This window comes from Parus major, chromosome 17 (assembly GCF_001522545.3).
Source record: "Parus major isolate Abel chromosome 17, Parus_major1.1, whole genome shotgun sequence".
Classification (NCBI taxonomy): Eukaryota; Metazoa; Chordata; class Aves; order Passeriformes; family Paridae; genus Parus; species Parus major.
Window position 1 is genome coordinate 4,625,334 of NC_031785.1, and position 19,978 is coordinate 4,645,311.

Below are 19,978 nucleotides of genomic sequence, written 5' to 3' on the forward strand. Positions count from 1 at the left end.
GGACATGGACGCCCTCCTTACCACGCTCCTGCTCCAGCCTCGGAGCCGGCAGCGCGGGAAGCCAGCAGCTCCCAGGGCTCTGCGCTGACATCCCAGCTGGAGACGCATGCCAGGGATAGATTTTCTGTTTAGCTTCTTTTCATATTAATCATCAAAGAGCAACAAATGTCAGCAGCTTGCAACAGTCATTAGCTGAATGTCTTCTTCTCACCAGCCCCTGTAGGAAGAGGCTACCCAACATGCAGGGAGAGATGACAGCACAGGACCCAGCTGACTCCTCCCTGGCCTTGCAAGCCAGGTGTATTTTGCTCACTTGGGATCCACAGGAGGACAGGGATGACAGGATCCCTCCATTCTGCAGGATTTATCCAGTCAGGACAGGCGCTATGTCTGATAATATCCATCACCCACCAAACATCAAGCTGTCTTGTAGAGACAGCTAAACCACAGAGAACTGGCACATTCTGTTCAAAATGTGGGATTTTCTTATGGCAGTTGTGAGGGGGGATCCATTTCAGAGACAGCACGTTGAACATGGCCATCACCTGGATAAGGATCCACCTGGCTTCAAGGAGGCCACTTGTCACTAGCAGGAAGAAACAGCACCACATCAGGGCATTGCTGTCCCTTACCAGACCAAAAACTCCTCACATACTCTCACAGAACAGATTTTCCTTTGGTGTCCTGAGCACCCATCTAGGCCCACCCCACCCAAAGCAAAAGTTTGCATCCCCTTGGGCAGCAAGACTGAAGGACCTGCTCCATGCTGAATGTATATCTCAAAGCCACACTGGGCTCATTTTCTCCCCTCCCTCATGATAAGAACCAAACAGGGCAGGATTTTTACGATTATTTATTATCTGTAAAGCACCAGCAATGTCTTGACTCCGTAAAAGACACAACTGCTGGGCTTACAAAAAGAAAAAAAGCACTGTGGCCAAAATAATTTATCCTCTGAAAAGTTCACGAATGTCTTCTCAGGAAGCTCTCAGCACTGCCCATACTGAGGACATACCAAGGTGCCAATGTGATCCACCTAAAGAAGGTGGACATGGAGCTCATTTCTCTCACTTGTAAAGCTTAATTAGGCTGCTGTCCAAACACAGCTTGAGAATACGGCCAAAACACAGGTATGGCCCTCGATTGCTAAAACCCAATCCATTACAAGAAACTTTTTTTTTAAAGGTGGGGAAGCGACATTAAAAAACACCACTGCTCATGGAAGTTACAACTGCTTCCAACAAACAACACGTAGAAAATACTGGGAGGGGAACTCTCAAAGTATCTTCTAGTTTCCAAGTCCTCCGCGTTCACCAGATGGATATCAACATCTGACACGTGTTGGAAGACATCCATATCAACTCCACCAGCCTGAACTGCAAGTAGCCGAAAACAAAGCCAGAGAGAACATCTGTGATGTGGTGCCGTCCGATCATGACATGGGACAAGCCCACACAGAGGGCCCAGAGGACCAGCAGGATGCGGAGAGGGATGGCCAGGACCAGGTGGTTGAGGAAGAACTTGGAGAGCATGGCCACCCGGCTGGCATGGCCCGCGGGAAACGCGTAGGTGTCCATGGTCAGGTAGTCCAACAGGCCAGGATTGATGTCGTACGGGCCCTTCCGCTTGGCCAGCTTCTGCAATCCTGCCACAATCATGATATCCAAGAGCAGGGCTACAAAACAGGAGACACAGAGAGAACAGTGAGAGACAGAAGAAGAGTTGAGGGCAATTTTCAAGATGTAACATTAAAGGGTTGTCATTGTCTTTAAATAAAAATTTGATTTTGGTTCCGGCCAGATGTCCACGGTGCAGCTGCACACAACTCCCCCATCCTCAGGTCACCACCCAAATGTTGATCAACCCTCCCAGTTTGCCCACAGAGGAGGCAAATACCACTGTCACCACTGTCTCCTCTGACAGAGAAGAACCCCAGACTGCAGAGGCGAGCAACCCACCTGGGGAGGAAGAGAGCAACTGGCGAAGCTAAAACTGAAACTCTTTTGACCCTCAAACCACCACCCTGGATGTTCCTTTTGCTGCCTCCACCTCATGCTTCAGAAACCTCATTCAGCAAGATCCCTGCCTGGGGCTCTGTGCCAGGGTGCCCAGGCTGCAGTGAGCAGTCTGCTGGAGGAAAGGTGTCCCACAGCACTTTCTAGTGTTGTCCCTTGGCCTGTCCCAAGCCCACTGCCTCCTCCTGCCCAGAGCAGCCAGGGGATCACACCATGCTTGCAGATTTTGTACCATGCTGACAGATTTCACTAAGAAAAGAGCATTAGGAACCAGTGAGCCAAGGGGAAAGGCACACAATAAAGTAAAAGGTGCTCCTGTGTTAGAAACAGCACCATGGTGTGTTGGAGGGTGGGCAGCATCCTCCTAGATATCCCCCACCCATCCTTCTTCCTTTGCCAAAGCATTAAACACCCACGAGCCATTTCTTGTTTCTGCTTACCTCTTGCTCCCTGTGACTTTCTCCCTGCAAGTCACCCCACGCAGCCCCTTCCCTGTGCAAATGCACTGGGGGTACCACACCTCCCAGCCCCAGCAAATACAGGCCTGTCATGGCACAGGCACCTGCAGCTCTCTAAACCAAACCTTTCTTCCTTAAAAGCTTCATAAGTGAAACCCATCAGCATTTCTCTACATCACCCTCCTCTTCAGCCCACCTGCTTAGTCCCAGCCGACAGGTATTGTCATTTCTATTTCCTAGCATCAATTTTATTTCTCTTTAATTTCATCATCTGCTTTTTACAACCCTCCTAATTAGTCAGAGTTTTCACTGCAGCTGAAAAATTTCAGCTCCCCGCAGAAATGACAAGGACATACCTGCCACCATGAGCACAGCCTGCTCCATCAGCAGGAATGCCAGGGGCCGGTTGTTTGGTTCCCAGGCCCTGGTAAAGACCATTCCTTGACAGCTGACAAGGTTTCAGGAGCATGGATAGGAGTGCAGCGGTGGTGGGGCTGGGAAATGAGATGGCACAAGGGAGGCAGCTCCACCTGCCTGCTCAGCACCTGGCAGGAGCTGGGAAGTGAGGAGCTGTCACAGCAGCTCTGCTCACCCACCTTCCCCATGTGCCACCCCCGGTCCCCAGCACTGCTTTGGGAAGGGGCTGGTATTTACCCTGGCCAAACCCTCTCCTTATGGAAGACTGCTTTTCTGCCTCATCTGCAGGGCATCTTGCATGGACAGCAGGACCTCCCTGGACCTTCTGCCCAATAGGTCATGCATGCCCTGGGGTCTCAGAGCTGTGCAGGGCAGATGGAGCAGAGGAAAAGGTCTGGGTACCAGCTCCTCCCTGGCATGGACAGTAGCAGGAATCCAGGCTAGACACAAAAAGCAGGAGATTGACAGAGAGCAAAGATTCATGAGTGGCACCTGAACAAAGTTGTTGAGGCTGCAGGTGGCAAGGGCCTGCAAGGAGGTTGGTCACACCACTGGGCCTGTAGCAGCAGCAATGGGTTTAGGAGGACAAGGACAACCAGGGGCTGCCCAGATCCTGCTGGATGTGACTGGCAGGCAGGGAGAGAGCAGGGGGAGGTCTGCAGCCCAGCAGGACCCCCACACTCAGCAGAGTGCTTGTCTGCAGTGTGCTGATTTTTTTTTTGACAGGCTGGCTGTGGGGGAGAAGGGGAAGGAGGGATTTCAGACTCAGTCTGTGGAGCCCTGGAGTAGCCACTCACCCTTGCTCTGTGTTAAGGTCAAATGCTGTCAGCCCAAGCCTGGCTGACCAGTACGGGGCTGCCCTGCTACACAGTGCTCTGCTCATGCTGGGCTTCCTAAATCACCCCCAGCCCAACTCCTCACCTCACTAAGTGACCCCCCCCCTCCAGCCCTCATCCAGCAAAAGGCTTCAGGAAATTATTTTCAGAGCTCATTGACTGCATTTCCCACCAATCCCTTCTCACCCTGGATGAGAGCTGTGTGAAACTGAAACTCCAAGATGCTCTCTCGGGAACCCAGACTCATCAAATTCTTGGGAACCCAGAAGCATCAGAGAGATGATGCACCAGTGCTGCCAAGAGAAGACTCTGGCCCAAGCTGCTCTGCTGAAGTCAGCACCTATTGCATTGCTGAGAAGCCCAGCCAGGGCTTCCAGAACAAGTCTGGGCACCCCAAGAGATCCCAGTGTCTCCTCCATGGTGTTCAATAAATTCCCTAGAGACCATTCCCCAACAAACCTGCCCAGGGATCAGTAGCAGAAGTGCCATGTGCTTTCACAGCGTGTGGTGTTCAGCACTGCCTGTCAGTATTTTGCACTGGCCGTGTATTTTTATGGTCAAAGGTGGTGTCAGGGCAACTCGAGGGATGCAGGCATGTGTGCATGGAGGTGTTCAGGGCATGGAGAACAAGCCAAAGAGCACTTCTAATAATCCTTTCATTCAGAAGATGAACAAAATGGGCCTTCAGTACTGCTAGCTTTGATTTTCGTCAAATGATGCACAGAAAGCAAAAAGCCTCGTTTGCCCACATTTCAAGATCGGAAGGCATGACAGCATTAAAACCGGGGGTTAATTTGCCGTTAAAAGAAAAAAAAACACCAAAGATCCCTCCATCTGGTGCTTTTTCTGTCACTTCCCCTTGCACTTTCTGTTCATATCATGGAGATTTCTTTATGGAACAGCCCCAGCAGCCACCCCTGAGGCGTGGAGGGTCCCACTGCCCTCTCCCAGTGCTGGGTCTCTGCTGTTCTCCTTCCCTCTCCTGCTGCTGCTGCTGCCGCCGGCGCTGGCAGGGTGAATCAGCACTGCTGCCAGCGGTGCTGCCAAGGGCCCATCCTTCAGGAACAGACACAGACAGTGCTGTTGCCCAGCAGCCCCCTCCCAGGCCCTATTCCTTTGCAATCCCATGACCTACATACCCGCTTGGACCTTGGCTCGCTTCCTTCCTGCCCCTAATGCACATCAAATCCTCGCTCCTTGTGTGGGCACAGCATTAGGCAGGCAAGGGGTTAACTTTATCACCTCCAGCTGCAGGTGGGTGTCTCTGTGCTGGGGACTGTTCCTGCTGCTGAACCCTGAGCCTTGCACCTGCCACCTGCAAATCAGCACCACCACCTTGGCTCTGTCCTTCCCTGGTCCCTCACACAGAGCCCTGCAAATCCTTCAGGGTGACCTGACTGCAGGCTGGAGCAAGCACAGCCCCAGGAGAGCCCACGGAAAGGAGCCTGCAGCTGATGTACCAGCCTGCTCTGGCTGCCCTCTGGGGACCCTCGGGGCTGTCAAAAGCACAGCAGGGATGGCAGAGTGCCACCTGACTAAGGCTGAGATGAGAGGATGAAGAAATTTTAATATGAAGGGTTTTTTTCATCGTGTTTTCCCCTCTAGAGCCAGGTAGCACTGGATTTAAACCAGAGGCATCACTGGATGTAAAACCCAGGTAGTGCTGTATTTAAAAGTGAAGGAAGGATTAGCTCTTGCCTGTTCCTGCTCTTTTCACATTTTTCTGTCAGAGATCAGGAATTTCCCTGTTGACCTGATGTTAAGGGATACAATCCTTCAGATTTCCAATGCAAAATCCCCAAATCCTACATTAACATCTAAAACTTCCTTAAAACACAAAACCAAAGAGCAAGTCTTGTCTTGCCTGTGACAATTTTAGCATCAGAGATCACCATGGTACTGTAAAAACCCAACATCTGGCATCAGATGCACAGTAAATGAGCTGAAAGTGAGGCCCCTGGGCAGGCATTTTATATCTATTAATAAGGAAAGGAAAACAATTATCTGCCTTGCTCCTAGCACCAAGTGTTAGGAGCCCATCAGGAGCACAGTGGTGAGCAGAGAGGAGCCCTGTGCAGCCAGGCACAAGGACAAACCTGAACCATTATCAGCACAACCAAACTCCACAGCTTGTATTTAAGAGGAATTGAAACAGTTGGATGTCCCCTGCCACCATAAGGTCCTTTCTGTCCCTGAGGTGCCACCTCTGCTGCCATCCCTTATGGCTGGAAGAGGCTGAGGATGGTGTGAGCAGCCCTGGGAACATGGTCTGCTCCAGGTTGGAGCTAGGCAGTGTCTCCAGGGATGGAGGAAGATTCCAACTGGGATGTTTATATAAACATGTTATCAAAACCACAGCTGAAAAACAACCTGGGTGCAGTTCTAGGGGAAGGGGGGGAGGAAAAGAGGAGAAAGCCAAAAAAGCCCGTGGCCTCATCTGCTCCAGCAGGCGAGATCCACGTGACTTCACACACATGGGGCTGTGCTTGGATGAGACAAGGCTACTCTACAGAGCCCAGCCTGTGAGGTTGGGATCAGAAACAGTCACAAGCTGGACTCAGCCTCCCAGAACCACGGCTGAGCAGACGGGAAAACAGGGAGGTAAATGGCCAGGAATGAAGAGTGAGCCCATTTCATGAGCTCAGGAGGCTCCCAATGTGGAAGCAGATGTGCCTCAGGCAAGATGTGCACAGAGCAGAGCCAAGCCTCATTGCCTGGGCTTCAAACCCACCATGCTGGAGGTGGCATGAGCTCCCCACTGCAGCTGCTGAGGGCATGTGGAGGGCCAAGACTGCCTTTGATGGTCCTGTATTGCCCAGATTACCCATCCTCACTCAGTACTGAACTCTGGACAAATACCACCAGTCCCAGGAAATAGTTTCTTTAACTCCATAATTAGAATTCATAGTTTTGTCACCATTTTTCTTTTTACTTTTGTGCCCCTTCCTACTCCTTCTGAACTTCCCAAATCTCCAGCAGGCATTAGGGTCCCTGACCTGGAAAATGAGCTGTTTGCAGCCTTATCTCATTGACATTAATGAAAGATGCAAGTTTCAAAAGAATCTTCACCCTCTCTCCAGTGGAGTCAGTGGCAGCTGGAAGAGGTCCACTCTGGAAATGAACCCCTCCATTTCATTTTGTTCCCCAAATGTGGCACTACTGGGTGTCAGAGCTGACAAAAAGCACAGATGGCATGGTACATTGAAGAGTCAATGAATCAGGCATTCTGGTGTTCGAGGGGGGTGGGTATTTTTTGGCTGAACAAGCATCAGTGTGGGGTAAGTGGTCATGGGGAGGTGAAAAAATGGTGGAAAGCAGAATTGTGCAATTAATTAAAATAAAAACCCACAACAACTAAAAATAGATTTGCTATATTCTAGATGATTAGAAGCAGCCCTGAGTGCAAACACAGGCTGCCTGGAGTTCTCCCCTTGGAAACACTGTGCCCTGGGAGCTGGGAAATTTGTACTCAGCATCAGATACTGAGTGAGGCTCCTTCACTGGGGGTCTGCACAGGCTGGGGTGAGGTGCAGGCAAGAGGGGGAGCACAGTGAAAAGGGCTCGTGCTGCTGGGTGAAAGGAGATGAGCAGCCCTGAGGATGGCTCATCTGCCTCCCAGAAGGGCTCTGACAGCTTGAAATGTTCCTGTACCCCATGGCAGCAGCGCAGGTACCATCAGCACATCTCAGAACCACTTGCACCAGCAACAAAAGTGCTGTATGGGATGAGCCAGAGGAAGAAAAGTGCCTTGGGCTGAGGACCAGCAGCATGGCCCAGCCCATGCTGGCTCCTTGCTCAGCCTCAGTGCTGTCTGGGCTTGGAGTTACATCCCACTGCTCTTCAAAGAGGCAAACTGGCAAGGAAAAAAAAGAAAAAGGTCTGATTCTGTGATGCTCAGAGGGTCTCCAACCATCACACCTCACAGTGTGGACCCAGGTATATCTGCCATCAGATGGAAATGGTTCTCTGTTCCAGGTTAAAACACGGAGGTTTCCTCGAAGCGGAAGAAAAAAGGAGAGTTCATCTGATTCCCCTCCTTCCTACCCAATCCTCCACCAATCCTGACCCGGAGCAACCGGCTCTCCCTCTCCCTGCCTGCTGCTCCTCCCAACAACTCACCTCATCCCTCACCTTCCTCTTCCCAACCACTGCTCCTGTCAGGGCGTGTTAGAGGCAAACACACTCAGCCATGGATCTGGGATCTCCCTTCGGGCCAGAGCCTGGCTCTGCCTCTCCGGCTCTGCCTGAGTGGAACAGCCACTGTCCCCTCGGAGCTGCAGGCTGGGGCAATGGGAAGTTGCTCCCGGAGTGACAGACAGAAGGATGACTCATTTCCCATGTTTATTCCCTCTCTTCCCATTCAACAACCCTCGCACTTCTTTTCTCTTTTGCTCTGCATTCAGGCTGGGGAACGTTTTGCTGTTTGCTCTGCAAGGGTTGGATTCCAGCTCGCTGCACATTCCCCAAGGGCTGCACACTGATGCCTGCAGGGCTCACAACATCCCCAGCAGCCAGCCAGGACCTGAGCAAATCAGTGCTGCCTGCTACCGAGGGGCTGATCAGACCATGGGTCTGATGGAGACACTGTGCAGGTCCCTGGAAATACCCCCGTGCCTGCCCCAGCCACAGTCAGATGAGCCCCAGCCTGTCACTGACTGTCCTTTATCCCAGGGGACACTGCAGGCTCACCAGGCTGCCCTGCAGTGAGCAGGACACATTCCTGTAGAGGAAGCAGGCAGGAAGGGGGGCAGGGAAGCCGGGGGAGCTGTGCATTGCTGGCTCTTCAGAGATGCCTGAGCTCATCAGCTGTGAAGGGATGAAGGCTGAGCACGGCCCCCACCAAAGGATCATGGAGTTCAGCTGCTGTGTCTGGGCAGAACAGAGGCAAATTAGCATCCTGGAGTGATGAAGAGGAAGGTTTAATGCCAGGCTGGACCTGTGTCTAAATGCTGGATGCAGGGAGTGGGCATCTGCATTGTTCCCTCTGACTGGCACCTTCTGTGGGTCACTCATGTTGGGTTACTCGGCATTTCAATGTTTCCACCTCAGTGGGCAGACATGCTGCTGGCTCAGTGAGACCTTGGTGGGCACTGGCAGGGCTGGGAGGGGAGTGGGACAGCAGCTGAGCCCCTGCATGTGCCAGGCTGTCCAAGGAGGGATGGATCCACAGGGCACCACCTCCCAAGCTGCTCTACCCATCCCTGATGGAATGTGCTCTGCCCTCCCTGGCTCAGAAAATCCCTGCTCCCACAGTGGAAGAATGAAAGGAGAAAAAATAGACACATCTGGCCCCAAACCATCTCTGGGGCTCTGGGCTGAGCAGGCTCTGCCACATACAGACTGATCCACCTGCCGTGCAGCTCCCTGGCCTCTCTGCTGGGTCTGGGCTGCCCTGAGGCTTGACAGGAGCAGCTCTGCCTGGGCATTTCATCCACCCTGTGACCTCTACCAGCAACCGGCTGTACTGTCTGGATTTTCATCACACAGTCTCCAAAAAGAAGCACAACAATATCTGAAGCATGTCTGTATTGTTAGACCAGGGTCACTGGGGTCTCAAGGGGCTTGGTGAAGGCATTTCTTGCTCTCTTACCTTCCTAATCCATGAATTTCTTACAAATCTGGTCTTGCTTGGAAGCTGCCAGGATGGGACCACAGAGTTCTGACCATATATATGTATTTATAATTTTCTTTCTTAGGGGGGTCTGCAGGGACTACGCTTCAGAATATCATGGCTAGGTTCCTGCTCAGAGTAAAGCTATGTCAGCACTCAGAAGAAGGCTGGACAGAGCAAGAACTTCCTCTTTGCTGGCCTCCAGGAGTGGAGAAGTGGCACTGGGTCCCTCCTTTCCTCCTCCTGTGGCATTCACCCACCCCCAGCCTGACACATCAGTGATACATCCACGCCCTGAGGCAGTGCTGTACTTAATGGGATAAATGCTTAGTGACAGCACCAAAGAGCCATCCTTCCCCTCCCAGCGGGATGCAGAGCCAGCTGGAGATGGCTGAGCACTGGGACCGGTGGCACCGAGACAGCAAGCAAAGCTTTCTCTTCTCCTCGTCTGGATATCTGTTCCAGAGAGCCATGAGCGCAGCAGAACCAGCTACTGCTACTTCAAACCAAGAACAAACACAGTTTTATGTCCAAGGATGACCCAGGCAGGTACTTCCCAACAGCAAAGGCACCCAGCTGGATGGCAAATAGCTGAACACAGTGATGGTTTGGCTGTAAACACAAAAGAGGGGCCTCACTGGAGTGACCACTTTGGGTGGACAATCACATTCCATCCCCAGTGACCACATTCCATCCCCACTGCAGTGAGAAGGTGCCTCGATCTGCAAAGACCATCAGTTTAACAAGATCAATCTGTTTAGCTTAATAAATAGGAGGTGAAGAAATTACTTGAGCACTATCCAAAACACTGAAAGGCAGAAGAGATGTTGGCTGAAAGCTGTTCAGCTGGAGAGAGAAGGGTATGGAGACGCAATGAAGGGAAGAGTCCAACTGAAAGCACTTGTGAGAATCCCTACCACTGCAGTAATACAGAAATGGCTCTGACAAGTTCACCCTCACTTGTAACTGTACATCAGATTGAGTGTTTGGAGTTTTTTTCCCTTAACAAATTGAACAGGAATAAATTAAGGGATGTGCTACAGCCTGTATTTTGCCGTGGGTTAGATCGATGATCCAAATGTTCTTTGCTGGCTTTGCAGTCAATGAATCATTAAATTTGGATCCACATCCTCACCAGATGGATCAGAACCAGAAACCGAGGTACCGCTGCCCCCGGGGTTTAATGGAATTTGTGTCTGGTTCTGAAGCAGATCTGGGCATTTTACTGAAAGTTTTATAACTGCTTTCCCCCTGCAAGTTTGATTGCCAGGTTCAAATGACTTTCTAAGCACCTTAGTTTTCATGAAACCCTTGTGATTGCACAGGAAAGCTTGAATGGTCCTAAAAGTTCCAACAGTGGCAGACAAATTAAATGAACTTTACAACTGGAGGATTTCCTGAGTTAAGCTTTCCTTGATTTAGCCAAGGGACTGTGGACCTTCTCCCTGACTTTTGCTCAGCCAGGGCTGGTGATGCTGAGACATTCTTCCTGAAAATGTGTCCTGGCAGAAAGATTTTTACAGTGGGCACAGATATCTGGTTTCTTCCATCTTTTCAGTAACAGGCTGTGTGTGCTTCTCTGGCTGTTTGGCATTTGCTGGAAAAGATTACTGTGAGAAGGGGAATCAATAAATTCCATCACAGATGACAAATATGGAGGGAAAACATTGCTTGGGGTTGCTAATCAGCATCTGCAGTGGGGATGGATGGAGCATCCCAGGGTCAGACCCCCTCACCCGGAACGCTCCCACATGTGTTGGCAAAGCCACTGGCGAGAGCTCCTCTTCCATCTGCAGTGGTGCTCTGCCAGGTTCCCAGTCCCATTTCAGCAGTCTCCTCGCCTTGGAAGCCTGATTGCAAATCCTAAACAAGTGCTCTGTGATGGGCTGGCTCCCTGCCCAGAGACTGCATCAGAAATTCTGCTTGATGTATCAAACCCTCAGTGAGCCGGGGGAAGGGAGGAGAGCCCAGGGAGGTATGGAAGGGGTGCTATAGGCAACCCCAACTTCCCAGCTTCCCTCTTCCAAGGGAAGCACCAGGAGGTTCCCTTCCCTTTGACCTTTGACCTGTGCCTATCTAGGAGGGCTTTTCACCACATCCTGGTGGATTTGAACCACAGGAAAGCAGCAGCAAGAGGGACCAAGGATGCCAGATGCAGCAGTGGTGCCATGACCTTCCTGTGTATACACAACCCCACTGTTCCTGGGACCTGTCGAGGTCCAGCCAGGCTCCTTCTCCACCAGCAGTGCAGATATCATGGCAGCAGCTACTCAGGTACTCAGAGTTTCTGACTGCAATCTTAAATATCAGCCCAAGGCCACTCTCACAGCAGAGATCTGCTCTGTGGGGTGACACTAGTCCTGCTGCAGAAGCTGACAAGAGAGGCTGAGGGCACCTTGGCCAGTGCCACCAGTCAGTGCTGTCTTTTCAGAGGGAGTAGTGGAGCTCTTTGGAGGCTGCCAGACCTATGGAACTGGAACACCAGTTAACTATTTCCTCTCTTGGAAGGGGAAGAGGAGGGGTGGGAGTAGTGTGTCTAGGCAAGGACGCAAGACTCCAGAACCCCCAACTTGTCCCTGGGCACCACACTGGAGCTCAGAAGACCTGGAGATGTGGGTAATGATGCAGGGATGAGCTCTCCCAGCCACCAGTCCATGAAGCTAGAACATGGCCCCAAGGTGGTTTTGCATTTGGCCTCCTCATATGGCAATGGAAGGGTGAAATAACCTTCCTTGTTTTTAAGCCAAAGGGGGCATGAGCTCTTTGCGAAGACCTCAAATTTTTTGGAGACAAAGCAGCAGTTTCCAGGCTCCCATCAAAGGCTCTTGGGTCAAGAGACATCTGGAAACTGTGCCACTCACTGTTAGTCACCGACTGTTTCATCCTCGTGCCCTTTTGACTGGATCCTCTCTTCCCAGTGAGGGGCTGACCCCGCTCACCGAGGAGCCCCTGCGAGAACTGCTGACGTTGGCGGGCTCTGCATCACGCTGGTGCTATTCTGGCTCCTTCCCCGCCACTGCCTCCCCCCATGAGATGTCACAGCACGAGGACAGCCTCCTCCAAAGGCACAGGGAAGAGAAGGCAGCTACCACTGTGCTTTTCAAGCCAGTCCAGCTCAGTCTTCACCCTCTCTGAAGGATGAACTTGTGAAAAAAACCCAAAACCTGGGGCCATGTTGCTGAGCTGTATCACGTCACAGTCAGCCCCTGCAGACAGAAGTCCCTTTCCTGTGAAATAAAGTGTCCCTACGGCACCTCAAAATGCTCCCTGAGAAGAAAGTGTCTAAATCCAATGTTTCCAATTTCTCCTATCAATCAAAAGTGGGATTGCTGAGTTTTTAGGGAGGGTGAAACACCAGGGTATGTCACAGCCAGAGGAGAGGGTAAAATAGGATAATGGGACCCTGTGCCAAAGGCAGAAGAGCAAGAATAGGAAGGTCCTCAGGTATACATGGCCTGGGCAGGTTGGGGCCAGGATTTAAGGCAAATCACAGTTAGAGCTCATCCTGGTCATTGGTGGGACATTGGGGTGGGATGGGCCCTGCACAGTGGAGAAGTGGGTCAAACCCTTCAACACATCCCAGTCTCCATAAACAGGGACACTGACCACCACCATGCAAGCAAAGACTTGCAGGAGAGCCAAAGGCATTCCAGCCTGCCTACACAGCCTCTGGGTCAAATTAGCACATGGAAACGGGGACAGCAGCAAGAAAGGTACCCAAGGGAAGGAGGATGTGAGAACAAACTGCAGCAGGGAAGGTGACAGGACTCCATCACGTGGAGTCTGGTCAAGAGGGCAGCAAGGGGATGGAAATAACATCCTCAGGAACTGGTCCAGATATTAAAGATTAATATCTTTATGTCTTCCCCACCTATCAAACACCAAGGCAGATAACCACAGATTAAATAAAAGACATCACTGCTGGTACCCACCCTCCCAGCATGGACACTGCCTCGGTCTGACTGGACAGCCCTGCACCACGCAGGACCAAGGGCCTGTCCCTGCTCCATGGCTGTCCCCAGCTACCACAGTTAATCCATCCCTCTCAGACACCTTCTTGTGACATCCATCACCCACAGTGCCTGGGGCTCAGAGGCCAAAAAGCGCAGCATTTACCCTAAAGGTCACTCCCCACTTCCCAAGCACTTCTGCTGCTGGGAGCAGCCAGAGGAGGAGTCCCAGTGCTGCTGTCCCTTGTGAGGAGGGCTGGGCTTTCCGGGCAGGGAGGGAGGTTTGCCACTCACCTAGCAGCAGGTTCATGAGGACCTCTTGGCCTGCCAGCGTGCTGCTCTTCACCAGGCAGATGAGGGTACCTGCAATCCAGGGGATCCCGTGCCCCGTTATCCCCAGGAGGTTGATCATGGAGCGGGCACCTCCCCAGGAGGAGGCTCTGTTGGCACACACCCCCAGCCTCTTGGACATGCAGATATCGATGGCCAGCAGCGAGTTGAAGGCAATTCCCTTGAAGGAGGGGTTGAGCTGCATGCAGTCCTCCTCGGGCAGCTGCTGCGACTGCCTCCGCTCCTTGGGGTTGGTGTTCTGGGCACCGGCTGCCCCGGCCTGGCTGCTCTGCTTCCTGCTGGAGCTCCTGCTCTCCTGGTTCCCCTTCAAGGGCTGATTCAGGGAGAGGAACTCAGCCCTGTTGAGGACATTGTTCCTGTCTCTGGCCCTGGACCGTGGCTGGGATGCTGGCATTGCAGTCTCTCTTTAACGCAATCTGCTTTGCAAATACTGGGAAGGAGAGAAATCCCTCTTCTCCCTGCAGAAAGCTTCCCCCACTCCCACCCTCACAAGCTGTGAATTTGGGAAGCTACAAAGGTTCCCCTCTGTTGCCGTTGCCCCCAGCACAGACTGCAGCTGTTAAATATAGAGTAAGGAATGCACATGGCTGTTTACTTCATGGGCCTAGCAAGCTTGCAAGGAAAATTAATGCCAGGCTTGGCAGCCACTCCAGTGCCAGGGAAGAAGGTTAGACAGCCAATAGATATGAAGAAGAGGAGGGAAAAACATTGTGCCAAAGGTTGGTTGCTTCTGGCCTGCTCTATTTAAATCTTCCAATTGCTTATTCCCCTGGGCTGCAAGGGAAACTGGGAAACGTAGTTCTTTTTGTGCTGCAATTCACATTTCAGTACCAGAGTCAGAGCTGGAGATGATGGCATCCCCCTCCTCAGGGGGGCTCTGGGGGGCTGTGCTACCTGGCTTTGCAGCACCAAGACCGGGTGTTGCACAGGCACTTCCCGTCAAGGAGCTCTCCCCCAAATCTTCCTGATTAATCTGTTCTTCGACTTCTCCCCCCCTGCCTGGGCACCCTAAATACCCCCTCCTCCCCCTGGCACGGACACCTTTCAAGCACCACTAAAACCCCATCCTCCCTGCCCGCTCAGGGTGCGCCCTGCAGCACCTTCCATCACTCACCCCGTTCCTGGATGAAGGAGCAGCATCTCCTGCCTCCTGGTTCCCTGGGAAGGAGCAGCTGATGAATTCCCATCCTCCTGTCCCTGGTGCTGCGTGTGGCCTCGATACCGCACGTGTCCCTGCGGTGTCACCCAGCCCCTGCTGAGCGCAGGTGACAGCCGTGTCCCCTGCAGCATGGCCATCGTGGCACGGGGAGGAGGAAGGCTCTGCCAGGCCCCAGGGAGGACAGGGAATGCCTGCTGTCCCTCCTGCCACGCACTCTGTGCTCCATCGCTGTCACCTCCCCGCTGCAGCTGGGGCCCTGAGACATCTCCCATCGCTGAGCAGCCCCTGGGAGCGTCCCACCGGAGCCTGCAGCTCCAGGTCACAGGTCTGAAGGATCGTGCTACATCCCCGAACAGCAGCTGAGTGGATCTGAGCCTCCAGCACCTCTGGGAGACACCATCCATCTCCCCTCCTCCTGCCTGCAGGGTGACAGCCCAGCTGCAGCCAGGTCACCTGCACTGCCATCACCTTCCCTGGACAACGGGCTCTCCACAGGAGCTCCAGGAACAGGATTATTCCTGTGCAAACAGGCTGGAAATCCCCCATGGATGGAGAGTTGGAGAAGATGGATATTTCATTGAGGAGCAGAGCAGCCACATCTCTTGGTACCAGTGACATTTGCCTACACAACTGTCCAGTCACAGAGGTCAGTGGCTGCACAGGTAACCCTGGGAATTGGGCACTGAGGTGTCTTTAAAGGTCTTGTCCAAACTGCACTGGGGAGTTTAAGTGCTAAAATGAAGCTCGTTTTTTTGGCTTCCAAAGATAATAACACAAATTTTACATTTTCTTTGCACTTTTATACATAGCTCTCAAAATTTCCTCAGTGAGCTGTGCATCCATACCTGACTGATAGAACATCCAGGTGGCAGCAGTGCTCGGACAAGCGAGAGTCTGAGATCCTGGGCTTTGTTCATATTTTCCTCACTCAAGGGAAAATAATATACCTCAATTTATTTCTGATTCATACCCTCCCAGAACTGATCCCTGGTCAAGGGAGGTGATTCTGCCTCTCTACTCTGCTCTGGTGAGACCCCACCTGGAGCACTGGACCAGCTCTGGGGTCCCCAGCACAGAAAGGACATGGACCTGTTGGAATGTGTCAACAGGAGGCCATGGAGATGCTTCAGGAGCTGAAGTAAGTCTGCTCTTGAGCCAGGCTGGGAGAGCTGGGGGTGTTCAGCCTGGAGGAGAAAAGGCTCCAGGGAGACCCTAGAGCCCCTTCCAGGGCCTGAAGGAGCTCCAAGAGAGCTGGAAACGGAGGACAGGACTGGCTTCACGCTGCCAGAGAGCAGGGGTAGATGGCATATTGGGAAGACATTTTGTACAGTGAGGAGGGTGAGGCCCTGGCACAGATTGCTGAGTGAAGCTGTGGCTGCCCCATCCCTAGAAGCTTTCGAGGGCAAGGTTGGACAAAGCTTGGAACAGCCTGGGATAGTGGAAGGTGTCTCTGCCAGTGCCTGGGGGGGTTGGACTAAATGACCTTTAAAGGTGCCTTCCAACCCAAACCATGTGATTCAGTGATCCCAGCTGGAGGAAGAGCTCATTCCCTTCTCAGGCACCCTTACCCAGCCCATAAAACACAACCTCTCCTGGCTCAGGTACCACGTGGGGCTGTGGCAGCCCTTAAATCACACAGGAGCTGCCACATCACCAACACCCATCAGCTCCTGCCTAATCCCTGGCTGTGCTGCCACTACCAGGGCAGTCAGCACCTCATCCCTACCTGCCTGCCCTCATCCCACTGCCCAGCATGTGGAAAATCTCAGCCTAGCTGATATTGGCCAGGCACAGAACCATCAGCACTGCTTCTCCCTGGCTGTAGCCATCACCTCCCCAGTGCATGGCCTCCTGGATTTCCCCACTCTCTGCAAGGCTGCTGCTCTGTGGGGCTCTGCAAATACCAGTGGGCAGAGGGATAATGGCACTGGTGGCCAGGACTCTGCAGAAACAGGGAGACTCCTCCCCAGTCTGGTGCTGGGGATGCTGAGCTACAGCTTAACATGTTCCTCGGGAGCTGGCACGGGTTAAAAAATACCTTGAAAACCCTGGGACTGAATTTAATCTGGTGCCTGTCTCTTCTGCTGACACTGATGTGAGGGAATATCTCTGCCCAAGCCTCCCCATGAGACTCCAGCCTTGCAGTGCAGCACCAGTCCTGAGCAGGAAGGGCAGTGTGGGAGGGATGCAGTGCCAGCAAAACCCCTGTCACTTGTGGAGTGGGAAGGGAAAACTGCCTGGTCTCTCCTCCAGCCAGGTGGGCTGTCACTGACAGTCCCAGCTGCAGAAACTGAGCTTGGGAGGGGAAAATCCCTGCTCCCACTGAGGCCATGACAAGCCCCATCCCACAAAACAGCCACTAACCCAGGGGTTTATAAATATCCCTGTAGACAGGCTCCCTGCTCCGGCAGGGCTATTCCAGTCCTGACACATGATCCACAGGAGTCATCCAGCACCTGGGAGAACGCCCAGATGGACAAATCCAGCACTCTCCCTGTGCCCAGTCTGCCCAGCCCTGCCTGTGCTCCCTGCTGTCTCACTCACCCTGCCGGCAGGGCTGCTGGCCACAATTCCCCCGCACAGCCATGGCCACATGTGGTGTCAGTGGCCAGCATGGCCAGGCAAACCGTGCTGGAATGTGGGTGGGACAGGAGTGACAGCCCCATCCCCTTTCTCTGCAGTTCACTGGCAGTGTTGGTGCATCCCAACCTCTGTCAGCAGCTGGCCAAAGAAGCAGCACTTGAAACCAAAGTGCGTCCAGCAAGTGTTGCTGGGTGGGATTCTTCTAGGGACTAAAAAGAAAGCTTGGGCAAAATAAAATATCCTGCAGTATTTACAGCATGCAGCCTCTGGTGGGCTGGTGAGAGGAGACCCTGTCCTTTATAAACCTGGAAAACATGCTGGAAAGCCACGGAGGCACCATGCAGACCGCGGGGAGTGGCCGCAGGAACAGAGCATGGCCAGGCTGTGAGGAGACATCAGGTACATCAAATGAGCAGCAGAAGGAAACAACTCATAGCATCACCAGCCTCTCCTGAACTTGTCACAGCCTGTCCTGGCATCTCCAGCAATGCCATCACAGAAAAGCAGGAGCTCAGGCACAGGAGCCCTTCTGCACATGGCTTAAAGCAGCTGCTCTGGGGTGTGCTGATGCCTCACAGCAGCTCAATGCAGACAGGCACAACCAAAACCCAACAAAAACTCCATCTGAAGAGCTGATTCAATTAGAATGAGATAATGCAATTTCCTAGTTGACCAGAGCACCAGAGACAGCCAAGTTGAAGCAAGACCTGGCTGAAGCTTTAGTAAAGCTAGAGTTGCAGAATATGCAGTTTCACCAGACTTATGATGCTCTGGGAAACTGTGACAAGCTTGTTTGAAAAGTGTGAAAGAGTCTTGGAAATGTCAAAGGATTTCAGCACCTTCTGGAGGCTGCTGGATATTTCATTCGGAAGATGCTAATTTCATTCTTCCTTGTACTACATGATAGTAAGTGGCTTGTAACTTGAGTGGGTTCTTAGTGTTTCTTTCTGTCACAGGACTAGTGACTAAATTGTGCCTTTCACAGCAACTGGGAAGTTTAAAATAAATACTTCTCAATGCTTTCAGAAACACGTGAGGAGGGAAAACATGACAATAAACTGTGTTTTTTCCACTTGCTGTGGGTGGAAAGGAGCAAATCTGCCTCCCCTCATTCTGTGACATTCACTCGTTAGGATCACTTGGTAGCTCCCATCTCTACTACCTGCTAAGGGCTAATCCAGCCTGCTGAGAGTGCAGGGTGGGAAGGACTAAAAGACGTTGTGATGCCACACCATGAGCAGCACCAGCAAAGAGATTTTTACCCCTCATTTCCCCAGGTTTCCTATTTAGAAACACGTGACAGAGGACACACTCTCAAGGCCTGATGTCCATTAGCTATTGCTGAAAAGCCAGACAATTTCACCTTTGCTGGTGCTCAGATCCTCGGCCAGCTGATGGCCAGCAGGACCAGCTGGCAGCATCACTCCTAAAACTGCCTGTAATAGAAGTTTACAACTTTCCCACAGGCCACTGCTACCTCAGATGCTTCTCGCTGCCTGTTCCAGCTGCTCCCGAGGAGAGCTTTACATTATTCGTTGCTGGAATCACAGCCCATTCGACCTAGGGCTACAGGTTCTGCAGATAAGGAGACCATCCCCTCTGGTGCCCTTTGGTTGGTACCAAATCTACCTGGCAGACTCCAGCCAGGAGAAGAAGATCTTAATCCGAAAACCCAAGAAAAAGGACGCTGCAGTGAAATGAAAAGCTGGGGGGTGGGGGGGGAAGAATAAAAAAAAAGGCGCTTCTAAAATAAAAAACTACATTACCCACAATTCACGGACATGTGGGAGGAAATGCTGTTTTTTTGCAAAGGAGGTTTAGCTTCAACAGCTGCAGTTTAAAAGCGAAATACAGGGGGAGGGATGGGACTGGGCGAAGGAGGGAGGACAGGGCGGCGGGGGGAGCCGCAGCCGGTGCCGCCGGGGCCGCGGAGCCGCGGGCATGCGGCGCTCCCTGCCCGGGCAGCCGGCGGGGCACGCCCGGGGGCACCGAGGGGCTGCGAGCGAGTTTCTGCAAACTTTGACCCCGCTGCCTTTTTGATGCTGCGGAGGCGAGCGGAGCCGGAGCCCCCCCGCGCCCCCCCGCTCCCCCGGCGAGGCTCAGACCCGGGGCCGGCGCCGTCCCCGGGTGCATGAATGTATTGCGGGAGAGGAAGCCTGCGGCAGCCGGGAGGCGGAGGCACCGATCCTGCTCCGCTCACCTCCCCGGGCAGCCAGCAAAGAGGCGAAGGGGGAAAAAAACCCAGCGAGAGAAGGAGCCTCCCCCCCGCCCCGCGCCGCTGCTCGCCCCCGCAGCGCAGGAGCCGGGGCTCGGCGGCGCGGCCGGGGCTCGCCGCGGCTCCCCGGGATGCTGTGACGCCCTGCGGGGCCCACGCGTGTGCGGGGCAGCCCCGCCGGCCGCCCATGAGCCCCGCAGGCTGAGCCACAGCCGGCTCGCCCGGGAGCGGCGGCAGCAGCGGCGGCAGGAGGAGGAGGAGGAGGAGGAAGGTCGGACACCCCTGCGGAGAGCCGCTCGCCGAGAGGAGGAGGAGGAGGAGGAGGAGGAGGAGGAGGAAGGGGAGCGGCGCCCCCGGGTCGGTGCGTGGCGGGGGATGTCACG

At 53.2% G+C, this 19,978-nt stretch overlaps 1 protein-coding gene across 1 annotated transcript; it reads right to left on the bottom strand.

The window, feature by feature from the left end:
- Positions 1 to 837: 837 nt before the first annotated feature.
- On the bottom strand, positions 838 to 14,323 carry PLPP7 (phospholipid phosphatase 7 (inactive)). The gene is made up of 2 exons (XM_019008411.2): positions 13,582 to 14,323; positions 838 to 1,675 (listed from the first exon to the last, which is right to left on the bottom strand). The coding sequence occupies exons 1-2, from the start codon at positions 14,030 to 14,032 to the stop codon at positions 1,311 to 1,313; spliced, it is 816 nt and encodes a 271-aa protein (XP_018863956.1). The 5' UTR covers positions 14,033 to 14,323; the 3' UTR covers positions 838 to 1,310.
- Between the last annotated feature and the right edge of the window lie 5,655 nt (positions 14,324 to 19,978).